General features: G+C 41.1%; 1 protein-coding gene across 1 annotated transcript in view; it reads right to left on the bottom strand.

Annotated features, from left to right (window-relative positions):
- Positions 1–416: 416 nt before the first annotated feature.
- OPCML (opioid binding protein/cell adhesion molecule like) overlaps positions 417–16,561 on the bottom strand; it is a 1,116,407-nt gene continuing 1,100,262 nt past the window's right edge. Inside the window, 1 exon segment of the mRNA XM_047693689.1 lies at positions 417–5,834. Within this exon segment, the coding sequence (XP_047549645.1) occupies positions 5,734–5,834 (101 nt within the window). The 3' untranslated portion in view covers positions 417–5,733.

Genomic DNA, 16,561 nt, shown 5'->3' on the forward strand with positions numbered 1-16,561 from the left:
CGGTGGATTCAAGCCATAGGAACTGTTAAGGAGTGTCTAAACTAAGCAGAATCTGGTCATTATTTTTCTGAAACTTCTGATCTCATTTTCACTTAAGTTAATAAATAATTTACACTTTGAGGTTGCAGCTACATTTTGTATTACTTGTAAATGGCATAGATATTTGATATATAGGTATAACATGGAAAATACCTAGACTGCCTTTGCACGCACATGCATATGTATGTGTGTGTGTGTGTGTGTGTGTGTGTGAGAGAGAGAGAGAGAGAGAGAGAGATAACCACTCAGTTTTTTGACTACGTCTACTCCCCAAAGCCTATAACACACATATGAAAGTAGCGTGAGGGAAAAATGTAGGCTGCTTTTCTCCATTCCTGGATACTCAGTAAGATGTCCTAATAAACAGCCCCCTGAAAGTTACAAATTTCTTTGAACTTTATTGATACACTGCACAATCACAACCATCTCGTATTCATCCTGAATTAGAAAAGGTTACAACTACAATGTAACATGCACAAAATTCAGGTAGTATATTCACCCTTAATACAATTATTGACAGAAATCAAGTCTTCATTGATTTTTGAAGGAAAAAATAAGAAAGAAAATAAAAGAAAAAAACTCTAGAAGTTATACTCTTCTATCATGTGATAATTTTTTAAAGCATTTGAACATAGATTTGTTTTAAGGATAATTGTGAGAATGGGCACACCCATTGTCTGACACAGCTATAACGGCACCATTGATAAGTCATATATATTTTTTTTTAATCTAGAGGACTCTGAAATTGACAGATACATTTTCGTACACCCACACATTCCTCACAACTGCACTTTACATGTCACAAAAATTTTTGAATATTTAAAAATGCTCCCTTTAACTAACACAAGGGCAGTTATTATTACTTATCATTGCTATTATGGATAACCTTATAAATCTGCCAATAATGTGGAATGTGGCCCTAGAAGGATAGTAGAGGGTTCACAATCTTTCTTTCTTCACTTAGTGGCATGAAACAACTGTATGCCTTTAAAAGGGCACCATTGAAAGAAACAAAAAGGAAGCTATTTCAAAATACTGGAAATGAGGCTTAGCTGCTTACTTTCAGGAAGAAGACAATGGTGCCTAATTAAGTCCACTCCACATTCCTTTGGACTCCAAGGATCCTGCACCTGAAGGCTAAATTACACTAGTTCAGCTCTGTCTTGCTGCCCCATCTTTTAATTGCAAATCTATTTCTTCCTCCTTTCATTTACTTCTCTTCTCTTAAGTAAGAAATGAGGGAAATGAGACTGACATTTTTATTTGTTTGTTCTTAGTGATCATTAGGAGTTCTCATCATATGGTATCTTTTGAAAATGTTGCTTTCCTAGTTACACACCTGTGAAGTTTTACTGCAACTGCTCAAACTTATTTGTCTTAAAATCAAAAGGGAAGCTTTGGATAGTAGAAGAGGCTGTTGGGTGTAAGTTCTGAGGAATAGAGCTTGTGTGAAATTAAAAAAAAAAAAATCTCACTATTGGAGTAAAAGATAAAAAGGTGAATTTGCAAATGAATTTTATGCCCCTTCCCCCAGTTCCAAATAGATTAAACTTTAAAAGCTTTTTTGAGGGGGAAATGGGGATGGGAGATGGGCTGGTTCTAGATGAGGACTCAGGGTCAAATTGGAAAAGATGACCCCACCCCCACATTATTACTCCCCTCCTTTTACTGATGGGGCTTATGACATCCATATACAACTCCAGAGAAGACATTCCCTTTGGCACCGGAAGCACCAACCACCACTAGAGCTTTCCATTTACAGTCACTCCTGATGCAATGGCTGCAATAAGCTTTCTTTGAGAATAACTGCTCACTGTGAGGTTCTCCACTCTTTCACATAAGAGTCCTTCTAACATAAGTAGAACTTGCTAACACCTCCCTGTTGAGTTCAAATTGACTGGCTCCATACAGAAACAGTTTGTTACATATAGCCTCAGTTGTGAAGTTTCTGGAGTCTCAAAGCGCCCTTCCCTCCCAGACTTTGAGAAGGAACTGCCCAACCTGTGGAATGTATCAACTAATATGAGGCACAGGTTTCAGGAGACAAAGACTAAGGCCTCTTTTTGATACAAAGCCTTACCTCTCCTTCCGTCCCGCCTAGCACAGTTGCAGAACCGCCATGTACAACACCCTCTGTGTAACATAAATGTGTGTTTTGACCACTGCTTACCTATACGTCCCCTCTCCCCCACTTAAAACAAAAATGAGAAAAACTAAACACACTTGCTTAGATTTGCAAATGACTATATCAGGCACTTGACATTAAACTACCAAAAAACAAGCTTGGCCATAGCCTTAAAACTAGCACTTTCATTGGCATTACTTTGGTGGAAATATTTATTAATTGTGTTTTGGGAAGGGGGGAGGTTTCAGAGTAACTACATTGCTGAATTTCTCTCACCTAATCTCCTGGTAAGTCTTATTTGGTTTCCTTCCCATGTGGAAAGCCTATGAAGAGTTAATGGTTGTTCAGAGTTTTGTTCATCTTCTTTTTTCCCAGGCCCCAATCCCTACCATTGGCACCTTGAGGAAAAAAAAAAAAAAATCTATCCAGCAGGTTTTATCAATCTACCCTCATATGGGAAGTTGAAAAAGCGTATGTGAGTGTGGATATTGTCTTTAGTAAGCATTTAATGTTCTATGTGCTTCAAATGTTGGGTAATGGCTACTATTCTACAGAGCCATCTCCATGACAGTAACCCAAACAACACAAAGGCTGGAGTATGTCTAAAGCAAAGAAGAGCCATTTTCTTTCCTAATGCCCAGTTTCCTTGGGTCTTATTTACTTGATTTTCTTTATCTCAGAGAGATGAGGATTGACTGTAGGATTTTTTTCCCTCTGAAACATGGCTGGAATAGGCAATCACCAGAAATTTTTCCTGGTATCCAGTGGAAGAGGGCAGCACAGAGTTCCATAATTACTCTGAGACCCAACCTCAATATTGTGTTCAGAAGGTTCTGATGATCTTCCTGGTCAAAGAAGGATGGGTCCCTTCCTCAAGAACAAGTCTTGGCATGAAGAAGGTGTTTAGCTTGTCCATTATAAGCACTGTGTTCTCCAAAACCATCCACTCCCCAGAGCCTCCACATTTATTTTACTCGAAAGTAACACATTTATTATCAGTAGAACACTCAAATGACACATTTAATTCCCATACCAATGTCTGACACCAACCCGACTCCAGGTGCTGAAAGCGATGACAGATCTGAAACATTGATGTCCGACCTTTAATTCTGACTTTGTGTCTGCTCATGATTGTCCCTGGAACTTGGAATCAATACACTGCTTTTGGCACATCATTTATGTTCCCAGAATCTGGCTCCTGGCAGCTCACTAGGAAATGCAGATGTCTGTTTACAGCTGGCAAATGTAATATTAATTCCACTCATACTAGCTCCAACACTTATGAAAGTGCCTAGCTTTCTGCATGCCAAGACTACCTACATTTGTATTTATGTATCTATTTATGCATGTATATATATCTAAGTATATATTCCCCCACTGTGTATGTCATGTTCATGTGCCATTATGGACAAAACAAAGAGACCGCTTATATTGGAGGAAGAAGATCAATTAAGCATTAAGGGAATGGAGCTCTATAAAGCTCATATTTATTTAGACTGTGGACCTGAATGTTTTCCAACTGAGGCAGGGCAGGTCTGTGAGACAGTCACCACTGATGCTTCTTTCTCATGCTCTTAGTAGGTCAGCCCTTGGGGCACAGGTAAAAAGGGGCACAACCTTGCATGGTTTTCAATAGCATTCTTCTGGATTACGGGCACCCTTGCTGGCCGAGTCCTTCTGGTCCCAAGAGATGATGCAGAAAAGTCCGGTCAGCTCTTGTTTGTCTTCTGGAACTGCTTTGAACATGGAACACTGAGGACATTCTTCCCCAAAGCTACTAGAGAAGCAGCCTGTATCAGAGGAAATTGTGTGTCATTTACACGTTCCCCTCCTGTTTGCAGTGTTGTGTTAATCAAGTGCTTGGAAATTAAGTCAGTTGCTCAAGTGCCCTCAGCTCAGAAGAGCTTCCTGAAACAAATACCAGAGTTGTCAACACACCCGCCATGTAATTGGCTTCTATCAGCTTTTTACGGGATAGTTTTCAAACAGATTAAGCCAAAACTGGAGCAGGGGAGGAGACAATAGCTGAAGTCATTGCACTCAGGTGGACTTCTCTCTTCACACTGCAGGGACAGACATGTGTTTCCTCTCTATGTTCTTGCTATTAAGAAAAGCCATCCATGGAGTAAGTCCCGTAGGTTCCTGACATACACTTTCTTGAAAGGCTGAGAAAAACATGAAGGTTGCCCCCTTGGTCCTTCAAGTGTGAAAGGAAAAAAATGAAAACAAAAACAAAAACAAAACAAAACAAAAAACCATAGTATTGATCAAGGCTTTTCCAGGGCTGATATGTTTCCCAAGAAGATGTTTTTAGAAAAATAGTCTCTTCTGGGAATAGTGAGTGACTGATCCTTAGATTGCTACTTTGGTCCATCTGTTAATAGCATCTACTTTGGATTGATAGGATAACATGTTCCAAAGAGTCCTTGACATATTGCTTGTCTATGTTGTTAGCCTGTAAGCCCATTGGCTTTCATAAGAAAGTCGATAGGTATTTTTGAAGTTGCAATGTCTGCTGAAGATAGAGTACAAACAAATAAAATGGAAGAGACCTGATATGATTAGAAATTAATATGGTGATGAATTGATAGTGAGTAGTAGGGAAAGAAATAGAAAGTGTTAGATAATTACATTGATAGATTGATAAATGGAGTAAATAGATTGCTACAGAGGAAGATGGGTGGGTAGATAATTGGAGGGAGAGATAAATCAAATAATTGAGTAGATGGATAATCATATGATTACTTCAATAGCTTGATAAACCCTAAATAATCAGCCATCTATGGATTTTTTTTTTAATGAGTTAGACAACAGTTTTTAAAGAGAAGTACTATCCTCAAAATGCTTCCCCCTTTTTTGGTCAAGTGACTTCTAATCTTTTACTTTAAGGTTGTGTGCAGAGCCCCAAACCTCTAATTTCTATAGCTGATAGAGAAAGCAAATAGGGCAGAATGGCTAGAGAAGGAGACAAGAAAATAAAATACATATATGTATGGATATGGGTATATTGAGATATCTTCCCAGAAAGAAAGGATGTGAACCCAAATGTAATTAGATAATAATAAGCATGGAGAGAGGGATATGTACACTATAATAAGAAAAATGATCCCAAGCTTAAAAGACACCAATAATAGGACACTTGGATATAACTCTTGCTGTGCACTACATTATAAGTCAAGTTGTGTCTTCAGGGTGTTTATCATGAGGCACATTTTTGCCCAAATGGAGCTTATGGTTTGGTGTATAGGGGGAGGGGAGGTTGGTAGTGATGATGATGGGGAGAGGAGCAGAGGAAAGGGAAGGGCCAAGGTAGCAGGGGCAGATTCTATTTTTGGACACACCAATGAATGATTATCCTACACATGGTAGAACCCTGCCCACCCCTCCTCCCCACCCCACTCATTCAAACTAGAGGAAAAAATCAAATAAATCAAACTCCCCCAAAAGAAATCAAGAAGAAGAACAGAATCAAACAAACAAAAAGCCCAAACTGGTTTGCCCTCCGCAGTGTAGATTAAAGTCTGTGATATGGAGAAGCAGGCGTTGCTCAGAGGACCTATGATTTCTTATCAAAACTTGATGAAGAAGTGGGCAAAGAGGGTCCCTGATAGCCAGAGACAAGCCAGTGCTCTAGAAGCCGAGTTTACACCATCAATGACTGCTCCAGGCCCTGTGTAGGGGAAAGAGAGACAGATCCATTAGCATGCACCCAAAGGGTACCATAATTATTCCCTGACAAGCATATATATAGACATGCTTCTCTGTGAACATTACCCCATCTCCCATGTCCCACCATTGATCCTTCCAAATCTGGACAAATGGAAAACACCCATTGGGAGTATTTAGAAACCCAAAGGGGTAACTCACTGAAGTACCTTAAGCACTATAGCCTGCTCTCAAAGACAGGTTTAAAAAATAAAAGGGGTGGAGGGAGGCATTGGCGTTCAGATAGGCCTACGGGCTAAAACGTTAGGGCAGCAGTTAGGGCTAAATGGTATGGCATGATGTTACTTTGCAAGTAGTACTGTGCTCTACTGTGGAGATGGTGTCCACGACAGATAGGAATAGGAAGGGGAGGGCAGGCATGGGGATAGCTCATGGTAGAGAGAAGTAGGTAGGGGAAAGAAAGCAAAAGGAATGGAAACACATTGTGAGCAGCAGGATTCTAGGGGTTTGTGTGGCCAACTTTTCATCCTGTGTAACAGGTACTGTGAAGGCTCTTCTTGAGGTAGCTGAGGAAGAATCGATAATTATTATTTTTTTAAAGATTTTATTTATTTATTTGACAGAGAGAGATCACAAGTAGACGGAGAGGCAGGCAGAGAGAGAGAGAGAGGGAAGCAGGCTTCTTGCTGAGCAGAGAGCCCGATGCGGGACTCGATCCCAGGACCCTGAGATCATGACCTGAGCCGAAGGCAGCGGCTTAACCCACTGAACCACCCAGGTGCCCCAAGAATCGATAATTATACTCAAGAGTTTTAAAGACTATGACTGGGTTTATTGCACCAGTCAGCAGTGACTCTCTGGAGTCCACAAAGAAGACTCTGTGTTCTTTCCAAATGGACCCCTAATGGTGCAGCCTGATAGAGTTCTCCCTTCACCCTTTCTTCTGGTCTCTCTGGCCCTTTTACATGCCATAGAGAGTCACCCATGCTCCATTATAAAACAAGACCTTTGAGTCACAAGTGTTGCTCCTTTCACTTCACCTACCACCCTCGAGAAGACAAATCACATGACGTGGGATTGCCGAACCTGTGCTAAGGACCCAGGCACGTGTGTCAGGGTCTAATTCACCTTTGCATTCCTCCATCATCTTTATTTGAAAGCCATAAGAAATTGGAGTGATAAGCAAGACCAGTAGCTAGCAAGCAGAGAGTAGGGAACATGGAAATAAGTATAACACAAGGGGTGAGAAACCATCAAGAGACATTCCTGTAGAGCCAGTGACAAAGAAAAGGAATTTGCAAACAAGACAAGCATGCCTCTTTGCCTTCTCAAGCCAGGACTTCCTTTGCTTTGAGAAGCAAACTGGCTTATTGAAAATAAGTATGATTAATTTAAGAAGAAAAAATGGTGCAGGGTTCTCCTCAAGACAGAACTGTAATCATTCAGCTTGCTTGTCAGTGTGATGGTGTGGATCCCTGCCTTGCCTAGGAAGAGACTGATGCTAACCTTCTTCTTGGGGAAGTATAAGCTTCTCACTTCAGCAATGAGCACAGAACTGTTCCAAGTCCAGGAATTTCCACATGGATACCTTTTCTTCCTCAGATTTCCAGTGTATACAATTCTATTGACAATTCTATTTTGATGGCTTGAGAGTCTGGCTCATTGTCCTCTGCATTTTTGTTATAGAATATTCACAGACAAGGGCAGGATCCAGGCACAAGCCCAGTGCTATCATCCCCATGAAGGCTTCATACATATTTATGAAAGTAGCCTGACTCTGGGGCCTCCACCAGTCAAGAAATATATCTTAAGGAACCATACTGGCTTATAGAATGTACTGAGTTGAAAAATGCCCAAGCTGGAGCTCAAGGTAATTCTCTATATTATCTTCCTCAAAAGATAGATTTAGATATTCAAATGAGTCCATAAAGAAATGACCAATGCAGATTGGTAAAGCATATCTTTCCTTTAAAGTATCTAGCTCTCTCTGTCAGTAAATAGATATTGATATAGATAGATAAATACTTTTATAGAAACATACATGTCTAACAAATCTGCATTGCTTATTTCTTTATGAACTCATTAGAACATCTAAATCACTTACCTTTTAAAGAAGAAGATAGATTTAAAAAAAGAGAGAATATACATTAAACTAATTATATGTATTTCTTTGTCTAATTCATGATGTTGATATTATTAAGAAACAACTGAAGGCCTAATAAGTTCCACTCCAGAGAGGCAGAGATCTTTAGTGTAGGAATCACTTTGTTCCAAGTTCTACCAGTGTATTTAAGCATTTCTTTGGATGTAATGCTACCAGCAGAAGGTTGGATATCGCTAAAACAAAGAAGAAAAAAGCAGTATATGGGGAAGGCAAAGCATGAAGGGTGAGGTACAGAGAAGGAAGGAGGCAGAATCATAAAGAGAAATGAGTCTTTCTGGTGGTGTGTGGCAGTTGCAATAAGATGTTCATTACTGATCAGGCAGAGGTTTATAGCCACAGTTAAACTTCAGTTCTGGAGTGTTCCATAGAATAGAAACCGTGAGGGTGACTTAGCAGGCATAAAGACTGCTCAGCTTGCTTAGGATGATGATGGTAACATGTATTACATTGTGCTCTCTCTGTGGCAAGTGTGATTCTTTTTTTTTTTTTTAAGATTATTTATTTATTTGACAGAGAGAGAGAGAGAGGTCACAAGTAGGCAGAGAGGCAGGCAGAGAGAGAGGGGAAGCAGGATCCCCACCGAGTGGAGAGCCCGATGCGGGGCTCGATCCCAGGACGCTGAGACCATGATCTGAGCTCAAGGCAGAGGCTTAAACCACTGAGCCACCCAGGTGCCCCATGTGGCAAGTGTGATTCTAAATGTTAAACATATATTAACTCATTTAATCTTCACAAAATGCTATGAGCTGTGTACTACTGCCATTCTCATTTTATAAACGGAGAAACTAAAGACCAGAACAGTTAAGTGCTTTGCTATGGTCACCCAACTTATCTGCGGGCTGGATTAGAACTGAGTGACTCTGTCTACAAAGTCTATACCCTGGATTGTTACAACTTGACTTCCTTTCTGTGGAAAATGACCATTTGTGCATGTTTTCCAAAGACACAACAACACCTAGTGAGAAGAATAATTGGCTAGGAATCTGGAGACCCAATTTCTCTGTGATTCTGCTGCTCCCTAGATGAACGGTATCCCCTCTCTGGCCTTGGTTCTCCCACCTACAAAAGGAGAGGAGGTTGGGATTGATGACCCCTAAGGCTCTTCTCCTATTAGCATTTTGAGTTATTGTAGGAACGGAAACTACATCTGGTACTATAAGGGACAGCTGGTGAGCAGCCAGATGGACCTTTCCAGTTGGTGCAAAACCATCACCACTCTGGGTTTTTGCATCTCAGCATGTCATCTCCTGAGAGCAAGAGGGCACCAAGCATTTCTGGGCCCCCAAATTTCTTTTTCTGTGGTCACTCTTTCTGTGCAGCTTTAAGGATCTTTATTCTTTAGCCAATATGAGGAGCCCTGCTTTAATGTATCAGACAATATGGCAATTTAATGCCAAAGTGCCTTTAGTCAGTCAGTCTATGAGCAATGTCTGAGCTAGTCTGACCGACGAGGTAATGTAATCCAATATAATAGAGATTAAAATGAACATCGCTTTCCTCATATGGATCCTGCACACATTTGAGATTTGGCAGCTGGGCTAAATGCCAGGACACCAAGGGACCTATAAGAAGAGGGTTCTTGGATTTTGTTCAGCACAGGAAGTGAGGCTCACATCTGTGTACCATTCTCTAGGTTGGAGGAATGTGAGATACAAACTGTCAGCTATGAACTGATTTTTTAATAACATCATTGCAGTAACCCTGATGGTACTATTAATGAGGAAAAGAAAGCATTTAATTTGTATCTCTTCCTTAGGGTTTCTGTATTGTAAGGCCACTCACCTGATTGGTCATAGGCTTCTTTGTGCTTTAATATAGATTACCACTGTTCAGCTAATTGGAGTGTTTCCACAAACACTTGGGGCTCACTTTTGGTCCCTTGGGCTGGTAGGAGGCTTTTGCAAAAGTTAGCTCAATGAATCTGTTAAAGGAAGGACATGCTACTGGAGGAACAGTGAGCTGAGCTGAACAGTGGTAGTCCTAAAGCTTGAACATGCATCCTCAAGATATCAAGCTGACTATGGTTTTCCTATACCTTGGTTTCTTCAAGTAACAACAGCGACATTAACTTGGTACCCAAGATAATACTAGCTTTAATTTCAATAAACATGGTCAGGAATTCAAGTGGTGCTTTCCTCTTCTTCCTCCTCCCCCACCCCTTACTTTTCTTCTTCCCCCTCCTTCTTGGTGGAAATAGGGAGAAAGTTAGTTCTTATCTCAAATTTAGAATCCAGAACTTGGAAACACGAAGTGAATTTTCAATTGTGTGTTATACTGTGGAACACTAACCCTGAAATGCATCTAGATGAAGGACAAGGGTGTGAAGGAAAGATGAGACTGAATGTCTAAGAAGCCATGTCCCTGAATGAACAGGTAGAGTGTATGTCTCCTATGAACCTTAAGGAAGGTTTTGGATGCATCTGTACCCCTTGTGTTGCTCTCTTGCCTTTCCAGCCCAAACATCCTTTGGGATAAAGTCCATGACCACTGCAAAAGTGTACTAATCTTAGCAACTTTGGAGTCAGACCAATATGGGTTTAAATCTTGACTCTGTGGCCTGCCCGCTATGTGATCTCATAGAAAGTACTTTCAGTTTTCTTACTGAAAATAGAGGCAATTATACTGAGTTTACAGGATAAAGAGTCAGAGTGATTAGTACAGTACCTGGTACATTGTAGTCATGTGATCATGGGAAACACCTCTGTGGAGCTTCCACACCCTCCACCTTCCACTTCTTAGTTAAAGCTAATATATGCTTATTTTAATCTTTCCCAAATATTTTGAACCCTAGGTGAGGTTTTGCTGGTGACAGAATGAAGAAGTGAGATCATGAGATAAGGGGTTTGTTGCTGAGTGACGCTTTTGGCCATTAGGTGAGATTGGGAAGATATGGGGCATCCAGGAGAGTGATGGAGACATCCAGATCTAAGCTCCTTCCTAAGCAAGGTCCAAGGGCAAAGGACCAGTCTTGCAAGGGTAAGGGACCCCACACTAGCCTCAGAGACCCAGAGCCATTCACTCCGCAAGTATTGATTGGGAAGCTGCTGTGACCAGTCTCTGTTTTCAGAGAGAAAGGGCGACACAGTCTCTGCTTTCACAGAGCTTACACTTTAATAGAAACTGGAATAACATTTCTTCTAGTCTAAATCAGTTAACGAACAATGGAAGGAAGTGGGGGGCAGAGAAGGAAGGGAAGAAGGAAGAAAGGAAGGAAGAAAGGAAATTTTTTAAATGCTCCCAGATTCTGAGAAGAAAGCCATTTGGAACAAATCACCAGCTTCCTTTTCATCTCAGGAACACCCTTCTTATTTTGTGTGTTAGGAGAATTAAATTCAATAGAGCAGACTGAACTTGAATTCTCCCTCTGGGACTCACTAGCAGTATGACTTTGGACAAGACATTCAACTCTGAAACAGCTTTTTTTTTTTTTTTTTTTAATGTATAAAATGGGGAGGGGTAGTTTCATTTCCTCTTGTAGGATTGCCTTGAAGATAGTTAAGATGATGTGTAAGATCACTGAGTAGAAGTAAAGGATAAATAAGTAGGAGGTAAATTAGAACCAGGGTAATAACTCCTGATCCTTAAAAGGATCTTTTGTGAACATCCTGCTTTAAACAGAAACCCTGTGGAATAGTAGGTCCTCAAGGACAAGTGCCAAACACCAGCTGAAAGCAAACTTGGCTATGGTGAGCAAGCAAGTGACCTGGTCACTCCTTAAAAGACCTGAAGTAGCTACTAACCACAGGCAATAGCTTCCTAAGGAAGAAAGTGTATTTAGAGGCCCAACTCTTTCTCTGGGCAATTGCCACATTTAAGGAATCATTTTTACTGTTAACAGTGACTCAGTTCAATTAGAATGGCCAGTACAAATATCAGGTTTAATTAGATATTTGCCAGGGATAAATTGGGAATGAGAATGTGTATTTTTGCCCTTTTCCTCAATCCAGTCCCTCCTCTACCCTTTCAACACTACACACTGTTTCCTTCATGCCTGAAGTGGAGCGTCCCTGAGAGTAAAAGCTGAAATGATGATGCAAAGCCACAAAACAAACTGTGAATGACAACGACAAAATGCCTTGGGGACAGGTACGCAGACAAAAACACTTTTGATCTTCAGCATATAGAAAGAAAAGAGAGATCAAGAGATAAATTCCAGAAATGGTAAATGGCATGAAGGTCAATTGGTGTGTATACTCTGGGCCAGAGGGAAGATTTATGGCCAGGTGACTTAGGAGGGTTAAGAGAAGGAAGTAAGAAACAAACAAATAAATAAAATAAAGTCCATTGTGGAGAGGCGACTTATTTTGCTAAATTAAATATACTAGACATTAGATTTTTAAGAAGCAATTTGATGGAGGGCTTAACCTAGAAGCAGCCTGTCATCGTAGCTATCCTGGAAGTAAGACTATGCTGCTGCATCTGAGGGGTGGCAGATCACCCTTGGTGGGGGGCATGTATTGAAGATCAAAGTACCCAAACCCAGCACAAAGCCCCTGCCAAATATATTTGAGCTTACTGATGAAATTTTGTCTTGCAAGAGACTTGAAGCTTAAAAAGGCAATGAATGTATTGAAATGTGTCACGGTTTTTCCTTTCCATGATTGCATGAAAATATGGCATGGTTCTTCAGCAACATTAGAGTGCACCACTGTAATTCTACTCAAATAGCAGGTGTTAGGGTGATCACATTAAAAAAGAAAAGAAAGAAAAACCCCACAGGCAAGTTGAACTTGGTGATAGCACAGCGAGATCAATGAAATATCTGAAGTGTAAGAAGATACAGTTATGTTCTGAAATTTGGATAGGTTTTATAAGTATGCATATGAACTACGTGACCTCCCTAATGAGGAACCAAAAGCATAATGATGTTCTTGGTGATTAAAAGAGGAGCAAGAAATCTAATTAGAGGATGCACGCGTTACACTTGTTGGTGAAACATAAACCTATTTTCAGCAGTGCTGGCTGATGAAGGCGCTTCATTCCCCTTCAAAGGGAACTTTCCCTCCATTGTCTTTAATTACAGTGGAAAACATGGCACTGTGTTGTTTTACAAGGAAGATTAACCGGGCTTTGCAGCAAGAAGACTTGTGAATAAAGAGGCCAAAAAAGGCAGCCATCTTTGTTTTGTTCTCTTTAGCATTCCCTGTTTTGTATTTACCACAAAGACAAAAGCTGAAGCAGTTAATATCAGAAGTTAATTCAAATCTGTCAGCTCATCAGAAACTTGAAAGAGACAAGACTTTGGTCTATGCCGAACCACAAGCTCTGGTATGTGTGCTGACATCAGCACACCCTTGAATGCTCAGTGTTACATTCTAAATGCTTAGACTAATAGCCAGATGTCAATGATTCAGATAGAGGAGGGTGGGGTGCGAGGGAACGACAAGGAACCTCATCAGGAATGGAATGTGAAATGTCTGCATTTTTTTTTTTCTAATGTGTTGACATTTTGCAGGTTGGGGAAAATACAAATGATTACGCTGCTGTCATCAGCCAAAAGCAATAGTATTTCTCTCTGATTCATTCCCTCCCACCTGGATTTAAATGGTGGATTTGGAAAATAAAAATCATATACATTATCAGCAGGAAATTGACAGATACGTGCAGCTTTTGATGTCTCTGCAAGAAGAAATCATCTGATGAACGTCTTCCTAAACAGTGAATTGGAATGTTTGATAGAGTCCTGCTCAGACGAAAGGCTCAGGGTGAGTGGAACCCTAAAGTCCAAATAGGACATATGGAAGCTGGATTGTAAGGGAGAGTATCAGAGAAATAGTAATTTGGCTTCCCTGTGGGGAGAAGACCACAAGTTTTTTCGAGTATTTGGCTTTTCTTTGGTTAGTGGAGAGGTTCACTCTGCATGAGGGCTATCTATCCCTGATAACCCCATTGATTGGAAATTATATTTACTAATTTGACAGATGTTTGCTGGGCAAAAACCACTGTAACTTACAGGGCTACATCCTTCAAGTGCAGAAACAAATACAAACAAAATAAAAGCTACCCTGAAAACCGGGAAGTTGAGTGCTTCTTCAGTGGAGCTCAGAATCACTTTATGGACAAAGTAACATTGAGTAGAACCTTAACAGATAAGTACCATTTTATCAGACAGGGAAGATGGCAAAAGCCTCCATCTGTGACCCTACAACATACTGCAAGACATAGGATACATATGGGTTAGAAAGAAACCTGCGCTTAAGATCAGACTGACCTCGATGCAAAACCTGGTGTTGTTACTTCCGTAGGTGGTAGAATGCCCGTCGTGGGAATTCAGTCCTGCCACCTGAATTCTGTGGGCTCCAGGATCTTCTTCTTGGAAGGGGCAATAATAATGGTACAACCTCAAAGTGTTCTTAGCTGTTGAAACCGTGTATGGGTGATATTTAATAGCTAACGGATTTTTCACTTATTATATTCTATTATTCTACTGTAGTTCCCTATCTACTTGTTGGTAGAGGGTTAGGAACTTTATAACTCAGTCTGAATGAATGGAGAGATGAAAATATCTGAAGCAATATGGTCAGAAGCTGACATCTGTCATGGAATTGCTGTTCTGGGTCTAGCATGGTACATTGAAGGCAGTTGGAGAACCTTGTCTATAAAGGGGTGTGGATGTCAGAGCAAGAAGAACCTTCAAGGCAATGCTCTCCTGGTAGGCAGTTTTCTACAGGGTATGAACAGGTTCATTCTGAGTTGTAGAAAGGTCACATGGTCCCACAGTGACAAAGGGATTAGAGAGGGATCACCAAACATGCAGCAATCGGTAAAAGACTGACATTACTGTTCCAGGAAGGCACAAACCCAGTGTGAGAATGGAATGGTTAGCTGGCAGTCCAGACCTGCTTGTTAGGACTCATTGGCCACCAGGTAGAAGAGGAAGGGAGAGGAAGAAGTCAGAATGACCAGACAGATTCTAATGAGTGTGGAGGTGAGAAGATAAAGTATATGTCTGAGTGAGAGGCATGCCTGAGAGAGAAAGACTGAGTCTGAAATTCCCATGGAACATTCGGGTAGGGATAGTGGTTTGTAGCTCAGAATTCAGGAGAGTGCTAGAGGTGCTCAGAGACCATAAGTCTTCAGTGTGCAAAAGATTCCCTTGGAGAGCTTGTTTTAAAAGCACGTTCTCGGGGCGCCTGGGTGGCTCAGTGGGTTAAAGCCTCTGCCTTCGGCTCAGGTCATGATCTCAGGGTCCTGGGATCGAGCCCCACATCAGACTCTCTGCTCAGCAGGGAGCCTGCTTCCTCCTCTCTCTCTACCTGCTTCTCTGCCTACTTGTGATCTCTGTCAAATAAATAAATAAAAAATCTTTAAAAAAAATAAAAATTAAAAAAAAAGCATGTTCTCAGTTACAATGGCAAAGATTAATAAGGCAGGAAACAACAAATGTTGGAGAGGATGTGGAGAAAGGGGAACCTCATACACTGTTGGTGGGAAGAGAAGTTGGTGCAGCCACTTTGGAAAACAAAAAATTAAAAATAGAGCTACCCTATGACCCGGCGATTGCACTACTGGGCATTTACCCCAGAGATACAGAGGTAGTGAAAAGAAGGACCACATATAGCCCAATGTTCATAGCAGCAGTATTTACAATAGCCAAACTGTGGAAAGAGCCAAGATGCCCTTCAACAGACTAATGGAGAAAGAAGATGTGGTCTATATATACAATGGAATATTACTCAGCCATCAGAAAGGATGAATACCCAACTTTTACATCAACATGGATGGGACTGGAGGAGATTATGCTGAGTGAAATAAGTTAAGCAGAGATAGCCGATTACGTGGTTTCACTTACTTGTGGAACATAAGGAGTAACACGGAGGTCATTAGGAGAAGGAAAAGAAAAGTGAATTGGAGGAAATTGGAGGGGGAGACGAAACATGAGAGACGGTGGACTCTGAGAAACAAACTGAGGATTTCAGAGGGAAGCGGGGTAGGGGGGATGAGTGAGCCTGGTGGTGGGTATTAAGGAAGACACATACTGCATGGAGCACTCGGTGTTGTACAGAAACAATGAATCTTGGAACACTGCATCAAAAACTAACGATGTATTTTATGGTAACTAATGTAACACAATAGAAAATTTGAAAAATAAAATAAAAGCACATTCTTGGGACCTTTCCTGGAAGCTATGCTTGAATGGGTCTGGCCAAGACCCACAGACCTGCATTTTTAAAACACCCAAAGCAAATGTAAAACATACTAAGATATTGTTCTGCAGGTTGCCTAAAGACATAGAAGTCCCCTTCTCTCATTGTGATACACTCCCTGGGCAGACTGATGGGGCAGAAGGTGGAGAGGCCAGCAGCAGACTAACAAAGAAAGGTAAGAAAGTCACTACCCTACCCGGGTGTATCACAGAAGCCAGGAGGGGGTGCTAGGGGCCAAAGGGAGATCTGGAGCTGGGTCAGGGGGAGCCAGAGAATGGCAGACTGAGACATGATGGTGCTAGAGGAGAAGGGGATGGGAACATGGACTCTCCCTGTCAGAGGTTTGGAGGAGAAGGCAAGAGAAGACGTGGGATGGTACACAGAGGGCACACTAAAGACAATCTTCAGACTCCTTGCACC

The sequence above is a fragment of the Lutra lutra genome, chromosome 10 (assembly GCF_902655055.1).
Source record: "Lutra lutra chromosome 10, mLutLut1.2, whole genome shotgun sequence".
NCBI lineage: Eukaryota > Metazoa > Chordata > Mammalia > Carnivora > Mustelidae > Lutra > Lutra lutra.